Raw genomic sequence first — 20,903 nt, forward strand, 5'->3', positions numbered from 1 at the left:
TCCCTTGGATTAACACAGCTAGTCACTGTATTCACTGTGTGCCACTATTTGCTCATAGCTGAACATACAAACTTGGCATGTAAGAAATGGCTCTCAGAAGAACTGTGAAGGAAAATCTAGACTTCTGGGTATTTGGTATGTCTCTAATTTTGGCTGCTGTCATGCCAGGCACTTAGCACAGATGATGTGCCATGCTTTGAATCTGCACCATCTGCTGCTCATTAGCTGACAAAGGCAGCAACATGCCATCTCTCCACTAGCTGTTGCTCATTAGCTGACAAAAGCCATCTTCAGTGTTCACATTGTTCTTTCTGTAATAATGTAATACAAAGATGTACAAAGAGCAGAGGAAACAAAGATGACAGAGTAAATTATAAGCTTAACTAAGAACATTAGTGTCCTGGTTTCAGCTGGTATAGAGTTAATTTTCTTCTTAGTAGCTAGTACAGTGCTGCGTTTTAAATTTAGTATGAGAACAGTGTTGATAACACACTGATATTTTTGGTTGTTGCTAAGTAATGTTTATACTAAGACAAGGACTTTTCAGTTTCTTAGGTCCTGCCAGCAAGAAGGCCACAGGAGTGCAAGAAATTGGGAGGGGACACAGCCAGGACAGCTGACCCGAACTGGCCAAAAGGGTACAACATCATGCTCAGTATATAAAATCGGGGGAGCTGGCTGGGACCTGCCAACCACTGCTTGGGGACTACAGCTGGGCACTGGTCAGTGGGTCGTGAGCAACTGTATTGTACATCACTTGGGGTTTTTTTTTCCCTTCTGGATTTTATTCCTTTCTCCCTCTCTCTCCCCTTCTCATTACAATTATTATTATATTTTAAATTACTAAATTGTTCTTATCTCAACCAACAAGTTTTACCTTTTCCCCCATACCTCCTCCCCATTCCTATTGGGTGGGAGGCGGCCAGTGAGCAGCTGTGTGGTACTTAGTTACTGGCCGGGGTTAAACCACAATTAGTGTACTCTCATATCTCAAGGAGAGAAATCCTTCCAACAGCTGGATGCAGGTCTTGGTACCAAAGGAGTTTGTCAGCAGGCAGGTAAAAAGGTCAGCACTAAAGACAATCCATTTATCTCAAAATGTTTTGAAACATGTAAGCACACATTTCTAATCTCTTTCCATCCAGGTTCTCTATTTTGTGCCATTTTGGATCTTCTGTATCTGACAACAGACAGAGTGGCTGACAGCATACAGCTCCCACCTTGACCAGTGTGAGCATGAATCCATAAGCTCTGCAGGAAAGTCCCGTCGGTAAAGATTCTGCATTTGTCAAGAGGAGCCTCAGCTTCCATTACAAATCATCTACACAGCTAAAAAGCAATAGTAGTAGTAGTTAAAAACCCACTAACATTTAAAAGAAACCGGCATGACTGTTACTGGACTACACAGGTTGATGAGCAATCCAACCGATGAGAACCAGCAGAGTCAGGGGGAATGAACTACAAAAGCGTTCTCCATTTTGGGAGACACATTGATACTAGCAGATTACTCAAGCTACAGAGAACTGGAAATACTCACAAAACATTTACACTGCTATGGTCAATTAATTCCTTTTCAAGCTCAATTAGTGGCTTGGAGGAAAAGCCAAAGAGATACTCTGATTCAAGGAGAAGATAAATTGTAAATAAGAACAATGAGAAGTCACCGTCTCAGCTTATTTCCTCCCTCTTAGGCCTTTTCTCAACAGCCCCCCCCCCGACAAAACCAGGTAAATTTTTTTCTGTCGTCACAGCACCATGACAGAAGGCAAGAGTACAAGAAGTGTCCTGTGCACTAAACAGCATACAGATAGCTGGTGTGGGAAGCGTTAAACTGATCACGGGTCAGGGCACAGAGGAAGCAAGAAAGATGACAGATGGTATGGATTCTGGCAAGCATGGGAGATGATGAAAAAGCCCACAAAATAACATGGTTAATAGAGATAGTCCTTCAAAGCAGGAGTCAGAAAAAGGACAAAAGGAAGAGAGGGAAGAGATAAGACATGAATGGACAAGGTGCCAGTAATTGTGCTTTGCATCTTATTTCATCCTCACACCCAAACCAGCACTTTTCACTTGCTGGCCACAGAAAGTAGAGAACCAGACCATAAATTCTAAGTTTTCCTGTTTGAAGGGGAACACACAAGATGAGGTAGTACAGCAATAGAATTGATAAAACATTGCTGGGCATCGACATTCAACTGAAAGGCAGTCCAAAAAAAGAGAGAAAGACTTTGCACATAACCACACAGGAGCACGCATGAAACTTCCTCAGTGGTCATGCCAAAAGGCAGCATACTTGTCTTCACAGAAATAGCAGTTCACAGTACCAAATGAATCCTGTAACTGAACTCCTATTCACACACAAACACTTTAAAGCAAGGTTAAAGCCTTTTAATCTGAACTAGTTAGTTGATGAAGAATTACAAACAAAGCATCTTAAAGCACAGCTCATAGTAGTAACACACTGGGAACTCAGCCATCTCATGCTGCTAATGCAACTCTTACAGCTTTGCCTTGACTATCCACAGCTCAGCTATTGCAAAGCAACATCACAGCAGAAAACAAAGAACTCCAATTTTGCTGCAAGGTATGCTCTAGGAAGTAGAGCCCTATTCTGATAGGAGGAAGGTAACAAAACTTATCCTAAAACAATTAAAAAAATGTTACACTTATATTTATATACACACACACTCCAACCCTTGTAAGGCTAGCTTGACACTTTCAAGCATGGCTGTCCTCCCTGGAGTTGCCTGACACAAGTAACGCAACACACACTGATACAACAATAGCACCACATGTGATACACACACACACACATTTTGAATGTCAACTGTTCTTACTTTTCAGTTGCTGTTTCTGCAGTCAAGAACAATAATTCCTGGGCTCCTACGTTTCCCCTCTGCCACTCACTAAGACCAGAGGATCTGAATGTTCATCACATTGCACATCTTTACAAATTGTTTTGTTCAGCTTCTATCTCATCACTGGAAGCTGATCATGTACTAGGAAAAAATTTTTCCCAGTGCACATATTTAAACTCTAGAGTAGGTGCCCAGTGAAGCTGCGGACTCTTCATCCTTGGTAATGTGCAAAACTTGACTTAGACAAGGTGCTGAGCAACCCTGATCCAAGTTAGTCCTGCTCTGAGCAGACAGCTGGACCAAATGACCTCCAGAGTCCTTTCCAGCCTATAATAACGTAGGAGCCTATCTTTACAGATTGACATAAACTGGAGCGGGAGAAAAGACGTGATTTTTCTCCTTCCTTCTTCCTTCTCCCTTCTCAGAAGACACTAGGGCTGCCTTTCAATGCCTTAATTTTGGGCTAGGAACTCCTCTAACACCAGATTTGTGCGTATAAGCCCATCCAAATTTTGATTACTTTCTGATGTAAAAGACTGCTTGCTAACACTATAACAGTACACCGTAAGAATTGGGACCATTTTCAAAATTCATCGAAAGAGCAAGCGAAACTTTTTTTAGCTACATACATATGTAAGCATATACATACAGTGTAAGTGACTGAATTGTCCCTCTGAAGGTATTAGCAAGGCTAGGTGCTTAGCTGGATTCAAAAGGGATGTTTCCTGGGCCACAAGGATCATCCACGCTTGAGACAGTAATCCAACTTCCTCAATTCAGACATAAGACAACAACTAACAACAGAAAACCTTCCCAGCCTCCTTACTAATGCTGTAATTCTTTTCTCCCAGTGACTCCTCTCACACCCCATGTCTCTGCCATATTACACTGACTGTAGCTACACCGGCATATTCAGCATCCCATACACACAGTGGTTAGTTCATTAGATATACTTCTTATGGCAGCATACACAGAGTTAAAAGCTGCCTACTGGAACAGAGAGGATGGAGATGCAGAACAGGCAGCTTGAAGCTCTCTGGATGCATTACAGAACCTTGTCTGCATGAACATTAATTTCTTGTTTGAAGATTCAAGTAAGCACTTATTTCCATTCTGTTTTGGCTTATCTGACCTGTTAACAGCAGGCTAGCACAGAATAAGAATCCCTTGCTCTCCGTCCTGTCTCTTTTCCATGCTAATTTCACATTTATGAAGGTGATCAGATAGCGGATAGATGTATGGGAAGAGGAAAGAATAGTCTTATTATCTCTGTTAATTTGGGCAGGATCAAAAGGATGCTCATCCAAAAAACCATCAGCCAATCAAGTGGGCTGGAAGTATTTAAAGAAAAGGAAAAAAAAGGACAATTCTGCAGAAACTTAAATTCATAGTTGTGGCATAGCCTAGATCAGTGAGCTTTATTTGAGGTTGTTGTGACAAGAACAACTTTTATAACTGTCATTTTCCAGCTATTTATATTTTATTGTCAGTTACTATGTTCATTACTGTCTGCAATTCACTAGATCAAACCTATTTTGGTAAGGAAATTTTTTAACAGAGTCACAAAGCATATTTTCCTGTTGCTGATTCATGGGTAAATACCCAGCACTGCCTTCATTAAGAAAAACTTCTTTAAGGTTAATGAAAATCTTCATTAAGATTTTATAGTTGTACCGCTGAAACAAAATTCATGCAAGGCAGAGGATGAAAACATTCTTAAAGATAGAAAATGTTGTGATTTGCTATCCTATAAAAACAGAAGTACCATCATTCAGCTTGTTTTAAAAACTTGAAACAGAATACCAGAACTCATGCTAGCAGCATATTCAGGACCCAAATAATGAGGAACCTGAGAGTCACATAGCTGTTACAATCAGGAATATCTCAATGACAGGTACACTTTGAACTCTGGACATTTTTTATTCTTGCCAAAGCTCCCACTAATTTAAATTCAGCTAGGTTTTAAACAGATATGCATGACAATGATCAATCCTTGCAACAGGTCCGTCCTTTCCTAAGATGTTAAAAGCTAAGAAAAAGAAAGTTAACCTGTCTTCAGTGTTGTAACATCAGCCTGATGCTTTATAAAAATTGCAAAGCATCAGATATTTTATACAGATGCTTTTAATGCCTTAGAAAGGGAGAAAAGCTCGCTGGCTTTAAGTAGAACTATGTATGGAGATTTCCACAACATAGTTATTAAAGCCCCCTTATTTTAAAAGGGATGGATAACTGGAGTTAAAGAAGAAATATTAAGTTGAAAAAGCAAGAGTATTTAACAAAACATGGTATTTCTAGTCAGTTAATTTGGAAGAAGCTATTCTTTCTTCCCTCTGCTCCAGAAGCGAAGCTAATAATGTCTTGGAAGTGTCCTGGGAAAGGTAAGCTTATCATTTGGTTTAAGTTTAATGAAAAACTCCATAAAGTACATATGTAAAGCAGCAACATCTGTTAGACGAAAAGCAGTAACTTACTTGTCAGAAATTACTCAGTTGCTCTAGAACCACATGAAATTTAAGGATTTTTCTACTCCCAACTAGATTTCAAATCATAGCATTATGCTGCAGCATAATCTTGCTGTCTAGGTAAAACATGTAGGCTAGAAAGTTTCACACTAACTAATGGCTCAACAATAATATTTAAGTTTAATTAAACTAAAGCTTAATTAATGCTAAGAAAAAGATGAAGTCACAGGGGAGAACCAGATTCAACTTTTTTGAACTCTCTAGAACTGGGAGTTCTATAGGGAGGTTTAAAACATGTAAACATTATTAGCCAATTCATTTGGTCTGTATTCCAGAAAGTTAGTATTATATTTCAAAGGATTAAGAATTACAACAGGAGAGAGCAAAAATAACAGCGTACAGTCAACAATTTTGAAATGAAAGGGACTAATCATGATGGTAGCAAACATCAACTTATAGCACTAAGCCACTGTGCTGAAGCATATACACAGAATCCCTAAAAATCACAGCGCATCACTATTCCACTAATTGTAAGTCAAGTCTGTCTCAAATTATCCATCTGTGAATAGGGGTTTAGGTACCTGCTACCAACTTCTGTATTAAAATAGGACAATTTGAAGAGCATTAAAGACCTGAAATAATAAGAGAGGCTGTACATTTTTTCTAACAACAGCTAAATTACAAAAGTGGAAGTAGCTTTGTTACTTACCTAATACACACTACAGAACATGCCAGTAACACTACCTAGCGAAGCTTTGTGATATTAAACATGTTAAGGTCATAGCAACAGTCACTTACGGCATTCCTTCTCATCACTGTCATCAAAGCAGTCTGGAAGCCCATCACACTGCCAGGCCCCTGGGATACAGCGCCCATTACTGCACATGAAGTTTCCAGGAATGTTGCATTCATTTGTGAAGTTATTCCCAGGCAACAGTTGGCTCTCTGCAAGAAACAAAAAAAGAAGGAAGTTTACAGGGGATGTTTAAAAAAGCAGCAAAAGCAGTCACGGAGCAAGCTGTTTATCAGTGGTTGAATGAAGACAAGACAAATGGATCTTGACCATGGTTATTTTGTCATTATCCTACCAATATCCTGAGTATGGTACTTGGAAGCACTTTCTTTTTCCTAAATCATCATTTTACCTGTTCTCCATTCATACTCCCCATTTCACAGATTTCTTTCTTCCTGTTCACTTTCTAAGAACATACATGAGGCCTTTATGTATCCTCAGATCAAAGCACAGTTTGTTAAAAAAAAATAAAAATCTCTCCACAGGGTTGGTCTAAACACAAGTAAAATAGGTGAGGCTACAAAAACTCGGCTCCATAGTCCAATGCTTTTGTCAGATCAGTACTTAGCTTGCACAGTATTTGTGGTTGTTGTAACCCAAGGGCTACAAACTAGGTAACACATTGACTAATTCATACTAGGTTTTCAATTAAGTTTTAAACATAGTGCTGCTAACCAAAGTAGGAATTGAGCTTCTTGGTGTTAATATATAGTCACCTGGCATACATCTGTCCACAGGCTAGTAAAGCAGTTGGCACACTGAGTGTCTGCCAAGCGGAAGGAGTTACTAGTAGCAGGATACTGGAGATCAAAAGAACCGTGCTGGAGGGAAAGCTAGAGATTTACTTCAAGGTTAAGGACAGCTCTGACCAGTCATTTTAATCTATCCTGTTGCCCACTTTGTGTATTGTTTTTAGAATGCAGATATCCAAGGAACACAAACTTCAGTGAAGGAAGATAAGGACACTCAATGGTTTTAATAAGCATCCAAATAGCACATCATGTTGTTGAGCTGGGGGGAAGCTACAAGACAAGGCAGAGAATGAGAGAACGAATATGCCCTCCTCTTCCTCTGTCACATTCCACGCTAGTCCCAGACAACAAACACTCGAAGAGGCAAAAACCAGAAATACAAACCTTCCCATATACGGGTGGTAGTGTCACAAAAATATGCCCCCTCCCAACCACATATCTTCATGGTTCGAAACCAAGAAGAAATTAAGCTGACGTGCTACTTAATCTTTACCCATTTTGAGGATAATTGCATGATTTTTGGAACCCTGTGGAAGTGGAGAGCTGCAGTCAGTTCCCTCCATTGTCCACCCTACACCAGCTTGCCTTCTGCTCTGTTGGAGTCTAACTGCTGCCTCTCCCCAGGAAGGCCTGAGCACCAGGGGTGTGGAGAAGCACTTACAAACACTGCACAGCGAGTGCCCCATTCTTCAATGCAGCACAGAGCAGATCACAGCTGCCAGGATGAGCACTTTCAGGGAAGATTCTTTCCTAGCTCATTCCTGCAGTCCCAGGGAGGAATCTGTTCCGTACAAGCATCTTTGGAGAACTCAGCTGCCAAAACAAGCCTATAAGCATGGGGCTTTCCAGAAAGTCCTGAATCAGCCAAACCCAGATGGTTCCCTTCTTCCCCAGCAACATAGCAAAATGCTCCATCCCTGACACAGGCAAAGCTACTACATTTTACAACGTTGTTTCAAAAGACATGACAGGAACGCTTTGGGGAGGTATTTTTTGAAGTCTATGCCTGCCATAAACAACCTACGTCCTCTCCAATGTTATTTCTTGCAAATGGCTGACTGTCCTGGGGACATTTTAAGAATCTGCCAGCATGGAGCAGATACCTTCACGGAAATGTGCTCTGAGCTGTTAAAAAGACAAGGTAGTTGAGAAAAAAGGTAGAAATAAGGTCTTTTGAGGCAGATGAGGCAATCTCAGCCACTGGCCACACACTCAAGAGCTACCTGTAATCCTGGTGTAGCACCTGACAGAAAAAGACAGTCAGCAAAAGGCAAGCCCAGGCTACGCAGCTGGAAATTTGATGTCTTTTTGATTTTAGCAGTTTCATTCAAACCTCAGTTTCATTCCCTGCAACACTGCTCTTCTGATCAAGAACAGGTTTGGTCTCTACACCACAATGGCAAAAGGCTACAACCTAGAGCACACGGGAAGCAGCTCAGCTCCAGCCCACTCAAGCAGAGCCTTCACTGCTCTCAGCAGGCCCCAGGGAAAAGCTGTACCCAATTCTACTTCATGCCCGAGTCCTTAAATCAGTAATGGGAACTGTTTGTCCTTGGCTAGTCCTGATGTGAAACACCAAACAGATAAGGTGCTGTCAATAACCACCCCTGCGCCAGTGCAGCCTTACAGCATCACTGTTCTGTGAGGTCTCCAGTTGTATGTTCAACCAACAAGGGTTCTTTTTAATTATTTGGGTTTTTTCCTGAAACCAGCAACTGCACACATTCAGATCAGTCTTCATATCATTGGCCTATAGCTGGTAAGTAATCAGCAAACTAAAATTGCCACTCTCAAACAGCTACAGAGGGTGAAACTGTCAGCATTACAGAACCTCCTATTAGCAAACAACTCCCAGTGCGCTAGTAACACCTCTGCCTGCAAATGGAGAAAACCTACCCCAATATTACAAAACTATGGCATGCCATCACCAGGTCAAGATATGAAAGAGATGAGATACCTGGGTATTCTTTGCAATATAAAGGCACAGCCAATATGCCATGTTCTCAAGTTTGTTACAAAGCATCCAAGAGCAGAACCTAAATCCTTTCCCCACACTCCCACCAAAAAATAGCTTTCAGGTCAATATGGTGCCACCAGAAGACTTTCCTGGAAGTTGTCATAACTTTTATTAGAGCGAATTTACAAGTTCTCAAATATTACAAAACAGAAGTGTCCTGGCTAAGAATAAATCTCTGATGTAAAACAGAGTTACTTCAAGCTTTACAAAAGAAGTAGGAATTACCAAGGCTTTTGCTCTCTCAAAACCTAAGCACCTAGGTAGTACACTTAGGCAGGAACATAAAAAAGATGCCATTTTCATGGCATCTCTCTGTTGTTCTGCACCTGCCTTCCTGACTAACCTCATAAGTACATCTCTCATCCAACCTGCTCTACTTCCACACAGAAGCTGCATCCATTCAAAATGAAAAATCCTGTGTCAACACTTAAGTGAGACCTCTTCTAGCTAGCAAGTTCCAAGCTAAGAATCAACACCAGGTCTCACAGCTACCTGCCCTAACTACAGAACTTTCTTCTCCCACCTAAGCATCATAGTGTCCCTGAGAAAACATAACTGGATGCATTTCAAGTACTGTAACTCCTCCTGTGTAGAATAACTGAAGTTCAGCTGCTGTCAGATCTACTGCTGTTACTTTGCCTGAAAAGCTTTACCCATGATCTCCTTTAACACTTCTTTAAGGACAAAATTTAGACCAAGCCAAATCATTTAAGAAATTTTTAGTTTCAAAAAGCAAAAAGACACAAACCAAGAAACACTACCACCACCCCACAAAAAAAAAAAAGCAAGCTAAATTCCTGTTACTTTTAACAACTCCTTGAAATAAACACTATACTTCTACCCTACTAAACTGAAGCAGCATTCCAGAAACAGATACCAAATGTTATTTGTTAACCAGAAATTTTTTTGTTTATAAGGTCTCCTTTGTCACAAAATAAATTGATCCTCAACATTCTTCTAAAGCAAGGATGTATTACTAACCTTTTCACCAAACAGGAAACAAAAGATACTGGCAGATCAAGTTACTTGGCTCCAGCCCTACACAAGCTTTGCTGCGGAATGGGAACACTGAACTCTTGACTCAATCCAATTTCAAAGCAACAGCTATTTCTCTTAAAACATGACCTTCATCAGCTGTCAGAACAGAGTTGCAGGTTACCGACAGCAATTTGAGAGTCATAGTCAATGCATCTAGAAACTTGTTACATGCATTACTCCATCTCCAAAAAATCCATTGGTGGATAAATAACTGTCAAAACAATTGCACATGTGGAACCATTTTAAATCATATTGCTCCTTTTGCTTCCTTCACTTTGCAAGTCTACTCTATGGGATGTAAAAACCCTCAAAGAAATCCTCAGTGCAGTCATAACCTCTCAACCCTCAGGAATGCAATGTTCCTGCCGACTCTGCACACAGCCCACTGCATGACTCAGGGGGGCTCTGCGCACGCACATGAGGATGAGCAGTGTTACAGACACACACGGCAGACATGGAAAAGATCAAACTAGATCATCTTGTCCATTTTTCTGATAAGGTCTATACAGATGTCAGGTTTTGTGCAGCCAACATGCTATACCGCCTGTTGGCAGGGGCAGAAATTCCTTCAATCTGGCAGAGCTGGCTTTCCAATAGTTGACATATTTACCCTGCAGCCTCTTTGACTTATTTTGAATTCAACCCAAATGTAAGTTACACGGATGTGTTCAGTTAAGTAAAGGAGAAAGGGAAGAAGGGGAAAGAAGTAGTCCATTTTCACTGCAACACATTGCTCACTTTAAGCAGCATACCATCTGGGCTGAGTAAATAAAAAAGGGACTCGTGTTTCACTCTGGAGGGGCCTGAGTAAGTCGATCTGTTTTAGCAACCACTTCCAAAAATGTTAGCATTTAAATATTTAATGCTCACTGAAAAATAATCAGGGAAAAATAAATAACAGGACAAGTCATACTGAGCACTTCACACTGTATTAAGATAGCAAGTCAAGGATATCTTTCACAAAAAACCCTTTACCTGTAAGCACTCCAGAGAACTGTGCATGTTACAGAATAGATCACTACTGATAACACTGCTGCCTCTGTATCAGAAACTGTAATCAGTAAGAATAGGCAGTCACCCTGGCCAAGGAGGTTTTGAGGAAGAAATACAAGACACTTACATGCTCAACATCCTCGTGAACAATGCCAGTAACTTCAGCCTTATCGCCAAACAGGATGCATGAACAAACCTTTGGCATATCTTTTTTGGGAATCCTGGGATCTTCAGTGGATACTTTCAATGGATCGCTGCTTAAAGTTTTTCAGAAAGGAAAAGAATTGCTTTGATCCAGGCTGGTATGCAGCTGTGAGGCCAAAGGGTTACTAATGATACTTTTCTATCACATGATGCATATAGAATGCTCCATAGTTGAATGAAATAATTCTTTCTTTCTGCTTGTTCCCTTGCCACTAAGGACGGATGTATCTTACCATACTTCTTTATGTTGACATGAAGCATCTGACTCACTCCACATCTACTTTACAGATAACTGCTAATGCAGATGATGCACCCAGAAGAGGAATTCAAAAGTTGAGTATGAGGAAACTCCAAACATTATGTTTCGCCTATAAACTTCAGTTTAACATGTACGTACATAAATTCCACTGGCAACAGAAGTATGTTGTCAGCAAGATAACAGCAGTGAAATTAAGGCATTTTGGCTTAACACTCACTGCACTGAAACTGAAGACAGAGTGGATTTGTGCTTATGAGGGAACATCACAGTCAGGACTCCTGCAGCCACCCAGAGTCTGTGGTAATGAACTTAACCTCTTTACTACACTTCACCCATTGTTAAAATGAAAACTGGGCACTAGTGTTTAAGAGGAAGGTTCCATAATGAATTCAAGCATGTAGGGCATAAAAAGATTGCCCATTAATAGCACCAAACAGGTTAGGAAAGTACACTAACGAGGAACAAGCTTACTTTCCACATCTTCAATAAATATCCTTGATACCACCCAAAAAGTTGCTCACAGCTGAACGTTCATCAGCGTATCTCGTAAATCCCCACAAATGCTAGTCTTCACCTTGATTTCCTTTCCTATGCACTACTGCAAAGGTGCCTTGCCAGAATAGAAGAAAAGCATCCCACTGCCATTCAGGCTGCCTTAGGTAAGCAAAGAACAAGACAAGCTCTCTCTTGCTCTGCTGTGAAGCCTCTGACAATGCCTAAGTCTTCTGTCACAGGTAAAGGACACCTGCCAGTGATTATCTGACAACAAAAATCCCCTGGAAGTTTTAATCCCTATCTTCCCCTATACTCATTTAAACTGCCTGATTACATCACTTATAGAATCATAAAATGATTTAGGTTTGAAAAGACCTTTGAGGTCATCAAATCCAACTGTTGACCCAGGACTGCCAAGTCCATCACTAAACCATGTCCCTAACATCACATCTATGTGTTCTTTAAACATCTCCAGGGATGGTGATTCCACCACCTCCCTGGGCAGCCTGTTCCAATGCTTGACCACCCAATCTAAACCTCCCCCAGCCCAGCTTGAGGCCATTTCCTCTTGTCCTGTCCCTTGTTATCTGGGAGAAGAGACCTACTCCCACTTGTCCACAGCCTCCTTTCAAGTTGCTGTAGAGAGCAATAAGGACCCCCCCCCCGGAGTCTCCTTCTCTCCAGGCTAACCAACCCCAGCTCCCTCAGCCACTCCTCACAAGACTTGTGCTCCAGACCCTCCACCAGCTTTGTTACCCTTCTCTGGACACGCTCCAGTCCCTCAATGTCCCTCTTGAAGTGAGTGGCCCAAAAATGAACACAGTACTGGAGGTGTGGCCTCACCAGTGCTGAGTACAGGGGGACAAATGCTGTTGGCCTTCTTGGCCACCTGGGCACACTGCTGGCCCACGTTCAGCCGGCCGTCAGCCAGCACCCCCAGGCCCTCTTCCCCCAGGCACTTTCCAGCCGCTCTGCCCCCAACCTGTAACACTGCATTTTCTTAAGCAACATTAGAAATTATGAGGGTTATTTGTAAAGGCAGATTGACAGCCCCACTGCAATACGAGTGCTCAAAAATGTTTCTTCACTGAAGCAGCAGATAAATTAGTGATTATTCAAGGAACTGCTCACTGTTCAGATTTGACTTCCCCTCCTTCAGTTTTCCAGCTGTGATCCCTGAGATGTGATACATTTGATATCTAGCACTTTCAAGATTTAAAATGGATCAGGCCTAGTCAAAAGAGCGGAAACTCCTATGGTTACTTCCAATTAGATACTAAATACTACTGAATCAAGTCAAAGTCAATGGGAAAACCCTTTTTAAAGCACTAAAAAGAATAGCTTCTTTAAATTTAGACAGAAAACTACAGTGGTGGAGAACACAGACAGCTATCGGATGCCCATCCTTCACCCATTAATTCCTCACAGCAAAAGCTGCCTTTATTGAACTGGAGAGCAATTAACACATCATGATCTCCACCATAAATAATACAACAAGCATAGAATAGAATATCTTTTTTCTAAATATCCTACAGTGTTAGTTTAAGCAGTTGACACATTCCCCATAGTAGGTGGCTGCATTTCAGCACTTAGCCATGCAAGCCCCTGAATTAAATATAATCTTCTAAATCATTTCCTAATAAACAGCCATTTGCTTTTTCCTTGCAACACCATGCGCAGGAAGTGAGACAAGGTGAACAGGCTTGCTTACTTTAATCCTACAGCCTTCACAGCTGGATTCTTTATTTAGTGGACTGGGCATTTGACTGGAGCCCCCACATTTGTTTATCTCCAGTGCAGCTGCTTGAGTACACACCAAAACCACATACATCTCCTATGTCTGCAGGCTCTCAGCAGTTAGCACGGCAGAAAAGAAAAAGGCTATGGGCCATTAACAGTACAGAGTGAACACAGCTCCAAACCAGTACAAGTGCAAAAGTACAGCAAAAGGAGGAGAAGAGGAAGAAACACTTACTTAGCTTACTGAACTGGGTGCACCTCAAAAGAGAAGCATTCCCCAGCAAGGTCAAATTGAGATTATACACTGTTCTTATCCAAACTACAGCTATCCAGATCGCTTCCTTACAGAAGCAGCAGAGGTAAATATCTTATTCTTGATACCTTTGAGGGATGTATTGCTATACACTACCTTTAAGACAACATTCTTTTTTTCTTCACAAAAAGGATGGACTAAAGGATTTACATACAATAGTGTGGAAGACCTAAATTCCATTCCAAGATTTTTTGTAGATTAGAGCAGTCCCTGCTTTAGTGATATACTTGTAATTACCTGCAAACAGGAGTCCAGCGGGAGTGTCTGTATCAAACAGTTGTACCTAAGACAAATCAAATGGGGGGGCAGAGGTGAAAGAGAAGATAACAAGCTCATGTGTCCCATCACACTACTCTGGTCTCCTGATGACCAGGCCAAGCTGACATTCTGCCTGGAAAATATGGAGATCATCCCTGAACTGTGACAGCAGTGAGACAGTCTGATTCATTTACTCATGAATTTAAGCATTTAACTTCAAGAAGTGCATATGCTTCTCCAGACAAGAACAAAGGAATGATGGAATTTAGCCCTTTTTATCCCCTGGTGAATAATGTTTATGATCCTTCACAAGGCAATGGAGCCATCACATGGCTTTCTCCCTGATTTTGAATACTGGAGACTCCTGGATACTCATGGCAAACAGGGTCAGTACCTGATCCCCAGCTTCTTTCTTTTGACTACAAGGACCATATGAGTCAATGGTTATCTTTACTGAACAGTTTTCCCATTCTGCTTGCCCTCAATTGCCCAAGATAACTTACAGTGGAAGACCAACTCAGACTGACTCATCCACTCAGCCCCTAGATCAAGACCAGTACTCCAAATTTACAACTGTTTTGTTTATCCCGGACTCCTCTCCAGCTCCTCTCCCCACAGTGATTTTAAGGAATCTATGAAACCATTACTGTGTAACAAAGTAAAGTATGCACTTACACAGAACCTTCTAATAATTAACATCCTCTGGAATGGAAATCTTTTCCCTAATTATGTGTTTGTCATACTCTCAGAAGAGCTTAGCTGTTATCTCTGGATACTTAAACAGAAAGTTAACACAGTCCAGAATAAAAATCTGAAATACAAGAAACATACTCCACCCACTGTCATGTTCAAACCATTGAACAGTTAACTCTCTTCTAATAATTTCTTCTTACCCATAGTTATTATTATCTTATCTTCCTGACCTTCCAAAAGAGCAGAAGGCACTGTGACAAAGAGGTCCACACTGACTTCCTCGAAACACCAAGTCCAGAGGGAAACTACATTCTGACCAGTTACTGTCTCCACATCAGCTCCACAGCCAGGTTCTTCATCACTAACTTCCATGCAGCTTAAAGCCAGGTATACATTCGTGCATCTTGGTAAGCAGGATGAGGAGCAAAACACAAGGGGTTGCTGCACAGTTGCTAGACAAGTCTATGGGATCTTTAATTTATTGAAGTAATGTACATAGTTAGCAAAGAGAAGTGAAAAGATAGAACCAGCAGACTTTGGGAGATTATTTTAGTTTCTGCTGCACCAGGAGAAGCTCACATTTCAGATTTCAGTATGGCAGTGAGCATAGTTATTTATAAACTATTAAGGATTTCAAACAGCAGCCAGTGATGACCACTGACTGTGGCTTTCAGTCTTGAGAAGATGCCTCCTTTAGCACAGCGCTTTGACTCACAGGGCAGTGGTGCTCCTCCCTTAAAATCACTCCTAGCAATTTATCAGCTCAACTCCAAACACCAGCACACTAACAGGATGACTTGCCTTTCCACCTCTTAGTAGAAGGCACTTCTTCTAAGGCACAGTCCCACGTTCAGACAGATTGTATGGAAGTTCAGCTTCAGCATCAGAAAACAAGTCATCTTCACAGGCTGTGTGACAGACCTGCCTGTTTCTGAAATGGCTCTGGCTCTCCTGTCCCCAGTAGTGTTAACAGTTTGGCTTAGACCCTTACAGAGTAATGTTTTAAGAGAGACACTGTTACATGAAACTTTGCTTTCACCACAACCAGGTTAGCGTACTTTTCCAGATGTTCCCTGGCTGAAAAAGCATTTTTTTTAAATTTAATTTCAAGCTTTAATTTGATGGAAGAACACAAGAGTACTGGTGACAAAAAGATAAACAATATAAACACACATCAAAAAATGCAACTGAGCATCTTGATGGGGGTAGCAACAAAAACAGCAAGAAAGAATAAAAAACTAAAGATGTAGTTTCCATATTCAACCATGCTAAAAACAAAGTGAATCCTATTGGTTTTATCCATACTGAGTAACTTTCAACACACTTAAGAGACAGAACCTGTGTACACAGAAAAGAATCGAACTTCTTCACAAACCATTTATGTAATACATTCATCGCTATACAGAGGCTACCCCGCAACAAAGAGCAACAGTAACTCACCTCACAGATCACATTACAAACTACAGACACCTACAGGGGACAGAAAAGATAACTGTTTTTAGCATCTCAGAAGAGATTTTATCTTGTTTTGCTCAGCCTCTCTACCTTTGAGGAAAGATTTGTCTGCATCACCCTTATGATACAGTTAGGTATATTATCCTCCTCTTGGACAGATTCAGACCATGCTGTGAAGAGACAGTATATCGAGTTGTGGTATAACTACTGTCAAAGAATAGAAGTACAAGACCTCACACAGTCTGCCAGTTACGACTTAAAGGTTTGGGTTCTAAAAAACAGGGAAGGAGGCCCAACTTTGCCTTGGTAAACCATATGATCAATAGAGTATCATCCGTCCTCCCACAGACAAGACTGCTGCACCTCACCAAACTGAACAGATAGGCTGTCTGCATCATGCCTGCACGCTGGTCACTCAGTATTAGTCACCCTGAAAACACAGCCTGAATTATTCACAACATGGCATGGATGTAAAGAAAGTAAATACAGGATAAGTAATCTCGGTCTTGTGTCTCATGTCCCAAACCACCACCAATATCAAATCCTTCTATCAAACTCCCCTCCATGTGTGACTGCAGAAAATCTTTGATTTGTCGACCTCGCACTCAAATTCCTCCCCACCACCATTTTGGAAGCAAAACCCACTTGACTTTCACAGCTTTTAAACATCAGCTTACTTAGAACAGAGATATCTGAAATACTTCCTAAAGAAACAGGACTGCTGCGGGTTGGAATGCGAGCTCTGGCTGCTGGTCCGACCCACTGCAGGAACCAAATCTATCTTTTCTCAGGGCAGTCAGAGGGAGCTGACTGGAAAGTTAAATGATAGTCACAGCCAGGGAGATGTTTACATTCCTCTGTCTACAACAACTCTTAATGCCACAACACTTCCTCCACCAGCCTCATCTCACTGCTTACTCTGCTGATAAGATAGGAGAAATGTACTCAAGGCCAACATCCACCTAGCGATAAGATTTCCAAGCTGAATCTTATCTTCTTTCTTGGAATGGAAGAAGTCTGAGCACTAATATTGAATGGCCTATCGACAGGGAGGAAAGGAAAGAAAAGAAATAGTCTCATATTGACGGATAAACACCTTGAAGGTGGGAGGAGTACTACTAAGTTTTAGTTTATTCAAGGATCTTTCCTAGGGATTCAATTCAAATTTGCCTTTATTTCACAAGCTGCTGAGACAATTATATTCTGTCTGCAAAACACAATAGAACATGAAATTTTTAAATGCTCTTGCAATGCAGGGCGTAATCAGTCACCCATAAATCTGGCCTTTAAATATCCACCTGAGATGAAACCAAGCTGCTACATACAGATCTGTACACAGTTACTTTCTGCTGTTATGCCCAGATTTTAGCTCCTTGCTCTCACAGCAAACACAGCCACCTTTGTCTAACATTTTCCTTGGCAACAGGATATTTCCGACAGCACCACCCAGTATAAATCATAAGCTTGTGTAAACCAGTAAGGACAAATGGCAGTACTGGACAGTAAATCTTATACAAAATGACTGCCAAGATTAAAGAAGAATGCATCATTCAATTAAATGATAGGAAGAGCAAGCAAAGGAATAGAGAACGACAAAGTTTGAACTGAAGTTACATTTGTGATTTTGTGGCATGGCTGCAGAACCATTAAAAATCCTGTCCATTTGGTTTAGGTACACATATTTGAGACAAGCTGGTCAAGAAAGATTTGTCCAACCAATATGTAGCAAGCTGCAAGTCCAGAGCAAAAGTGAATTCAATGTTCAAAATTAATCAATTTTAAAGGAATAATCTACAATAAAAGAAGTGAACAGAAATTCCATTTAACAACAAGCACTTTACAGGGTTTTGTTGGGTTTTTTTCTAACAGTTGGAAGGGACTAGGTTTAAGCTTCCTCACACAATACTCCATGTCAATAAAAACTTACCTGGCACAATTAAGTTTAAGTTTCCCAATTACAAAATCTGAACATTTACTTTCAAAGACCACAGGTTTGTAATTGCTCTTTGAGACTTGTTTCTGCAAGGACTTTTTTTGCATTATGCACATGCAAGAGGTCATAAAAGGCTGCTGTTAACCACATTTTCTTGCTTAAATACATGTATTGAATTACCTGCACTGAAGAACTTAGGTTCTTCAGAGCTCCCACAGCAATGGTGGATACATGGTCTGGGTGGTACACAGTGCCGGCCAGAGGACCCAGCAGTCCATAATGTCCACCATCCCTTACAGTCCATTCCCTTGCAAAGCCATCAACAAAATCGCTGAAGAACTTATGGTTCTTCAGAGATGACAGTTAACTGTGCAAACTCTGGGATGTTCAGGCTTACTAGCTGGGTAGATTCGTTTAGGTCTTACACCCAATGTTAGAAAAATCCCACAGTTGTTCTATCTGGAGAAAACTAATAGTGAATTGGTTATTTCCCCACATGCAAGTGCTACTTCAAGCTTCTGTTGTGTCATGCCATAATGACTTAAAGGGTTCTCCAATGAGAATTAATCACAAGGAGTGGCAGGAGTTAACTGCGAGGCTTTGAATGGCAGTGTCAATTCTTTGCAAAAAAAAAAAAAACAAAAAAAAATCTGTAACATCAGTTGCTCTGGAAACATTTCACTATGGCAGTGGTTAACATATGCTGTAACTTAGAGGCATAAAAAGCACTGAATTCCTTTGCATTTGGTAGCTGATACTGGACACTATCCCTCTCTACATCCCAGCATACAAAAACAACAATACCCAAATATGCAGTAATACAAAAACGTAGAAGTGGAGTAGAGGAAGGGAAAAGTGGTAACTACAAAGGAGAACGCCAACCTCGTCCCTCAGCAGGATGCTAAGAAGGTATTATCCTGCCCCTTCTCCTATGAGTAGCCACTGAGCACTCATAAGAATATCTAGTATTTCTGTAGTCTGCTGTCCCACCACACAGATGACACAGAGAATCAACCTCTGCAAACGAATGCAGTTTAAGCAAGAGCTACTCATTATAGGAAAAAAGCCTATAAACAGAAATTGTTAAGTGGTAGGCAGAAGAATGTTTCACCCAGTAAGAAATAAACAAAAACCACCAAAAAAACCAGCCTCTGCACCTCCAGAGATCTTACAGTCCAAATACATAAGATGATGACAATACGGAATGTTATTATCGGTCAGTGGCAGAAGCTCTGTGCCAAACTAATCCCAGTTGCTTTTTGTACATAGCTGGAATTAGCTAAAGGTGCATCTCCTCAACAGCTTAACCTGATCCAAATCTGAGCTAACAGTTCCATCCTTCTCCAGCCCTGGCTACAAATTCCTGTCTTCCCTCTTACTATCCAGTTGCATAAACTCTACCACAGGTGGGGCAGCAAGCTTTAGAAAAGCGAACCTATAAGCCTTTAGTTCTCAGCACTGTCTGAATGAACCCACCACCAAGTTTCAAAAGCATCTGCCATCACAGAAGAGAGGGAAAGGAACACACAAGTCCTGGAAGGAAGGACAGCCCAAACACCTTGTGCTGCTGTGGAAACACACCTCTAGGTTAAGAGCAAGACAAGGGCTGTAGCCTTTTCTCATGCTTAACCAGATGACCTAAAACCAAAACACTCTTGCCATTACGAACTCCAACAGATATCACTTAGTCTAATAAACTTGGCTTATCCTTAACAACTATGCCATAATTCCTTCTTTAAGTAGTAAAGGAAAGTTTTCAAGAGCAATAATTGTCTTGGCAGCTGCAAATCAAAGTCTTCACCAGTAAAGAAAGCTGTCAGAACCAGGCATGCCATGCTGTGTCGCAGCAAGCATGTAGATGAAGGATCGTATCCCATGCTGACATCTTACTGGTAAAAAAGACCATTTGACAGGTGTGCTAGAGACAGAACATGCAGCGCTCTGAAAGCAAACTCACTGTGTAAGCATGGTAGAGAAAGCAAAACAAATTATGATAACAATATCCTCCTGCTGATATCAGGAGAGTAATTTAGGCATTTAGGATCTGACTGCACGTCAGTACAGCACATCAGGAGGTGAAAGTAAGGTGTGGTATTGGTAACAAGGGGAGAACTCAGGCTGTGTGACTACATGAAAAGGCCACACCTCAAAAAGAGCCTGCAAGACATAGCTGGGGTGCAAGGCTCCACAGAGGTGTCAAATCCAAGAAACGCCAGGATGCAGGCCAGAGTAACAAAACGAAACAGCCACAATGTCCTTAACAATAAAGAAAAAACTCATAACCTCTCACTTAATGACATTGAGCTAATTTCCAAGTGTGAGGCGATTGATGACAGATTACCACAATTTTAATCTAGACAGAGACAGATCTGCAGATTTCCCTACCCTGGGAAGGTAACTCAGCTCCTGCTTTGAAGTCTTGCCCTAAGAACAGAAAACAAGGAGACCAGAAACCTCCCTCCTGAGGCTCCTAAAAAAATCTGGAAGAGGAACAAGAATGTTTTTCCAAACAATACACTGCAGCAACAGTTACAATTAGGAAAAGAATCAGCAGAAGACAATCAGTCAAGGAAAGGCAACAGTTTAAGAAGAGGAGAGTGACTGCAGTAGATGCTAGTGACAGCACACGGCCAG

At 41.1% G+C, this 20,903-nt stretch overlaps 1 protein-coding gene across 2 annotated transcripts in view; it reads right to left on the reverse strand.

Annotated features, from left to right (window-relative positions):
- The window catches only part of LDLRAD3 (low density lipoprotein receptor class A domain containing 3), a 118,586-nt gene that overhangs the window by 71,732 nt on the left and 25,951 nt on the right, over positions 1-20,903 (reverse strand). For both annotated transcript variants that reach the window (XM_037395658.1, XM_037395657.1), the window contains exon 2: positions 6,125-6,271. In XM_037395658.1, coding sequence (XP_037251555.1) covers positions 6,125-6,271 — 147 coding nt within the window. The remainder of the gene's footprint in view (positions 1-6,124; positions 6,272-20,903) is intronic.

Source organism: Falco rusticolus, chromosome 7 (genome assembly GCF_015220075.1).
Source record: "Falco rusticolus isolate bFalRus1 chromosome 7, bFalRus1.pri, whole genome shotgun sequence".
In the NCBI taxonomy this organism is placed as follows: domain Eukaryota; kingdom Metazoa; phylum Chordata; class Aves; order Falconiformes; family Falconidae; genus Falco; species Falco rusticolus.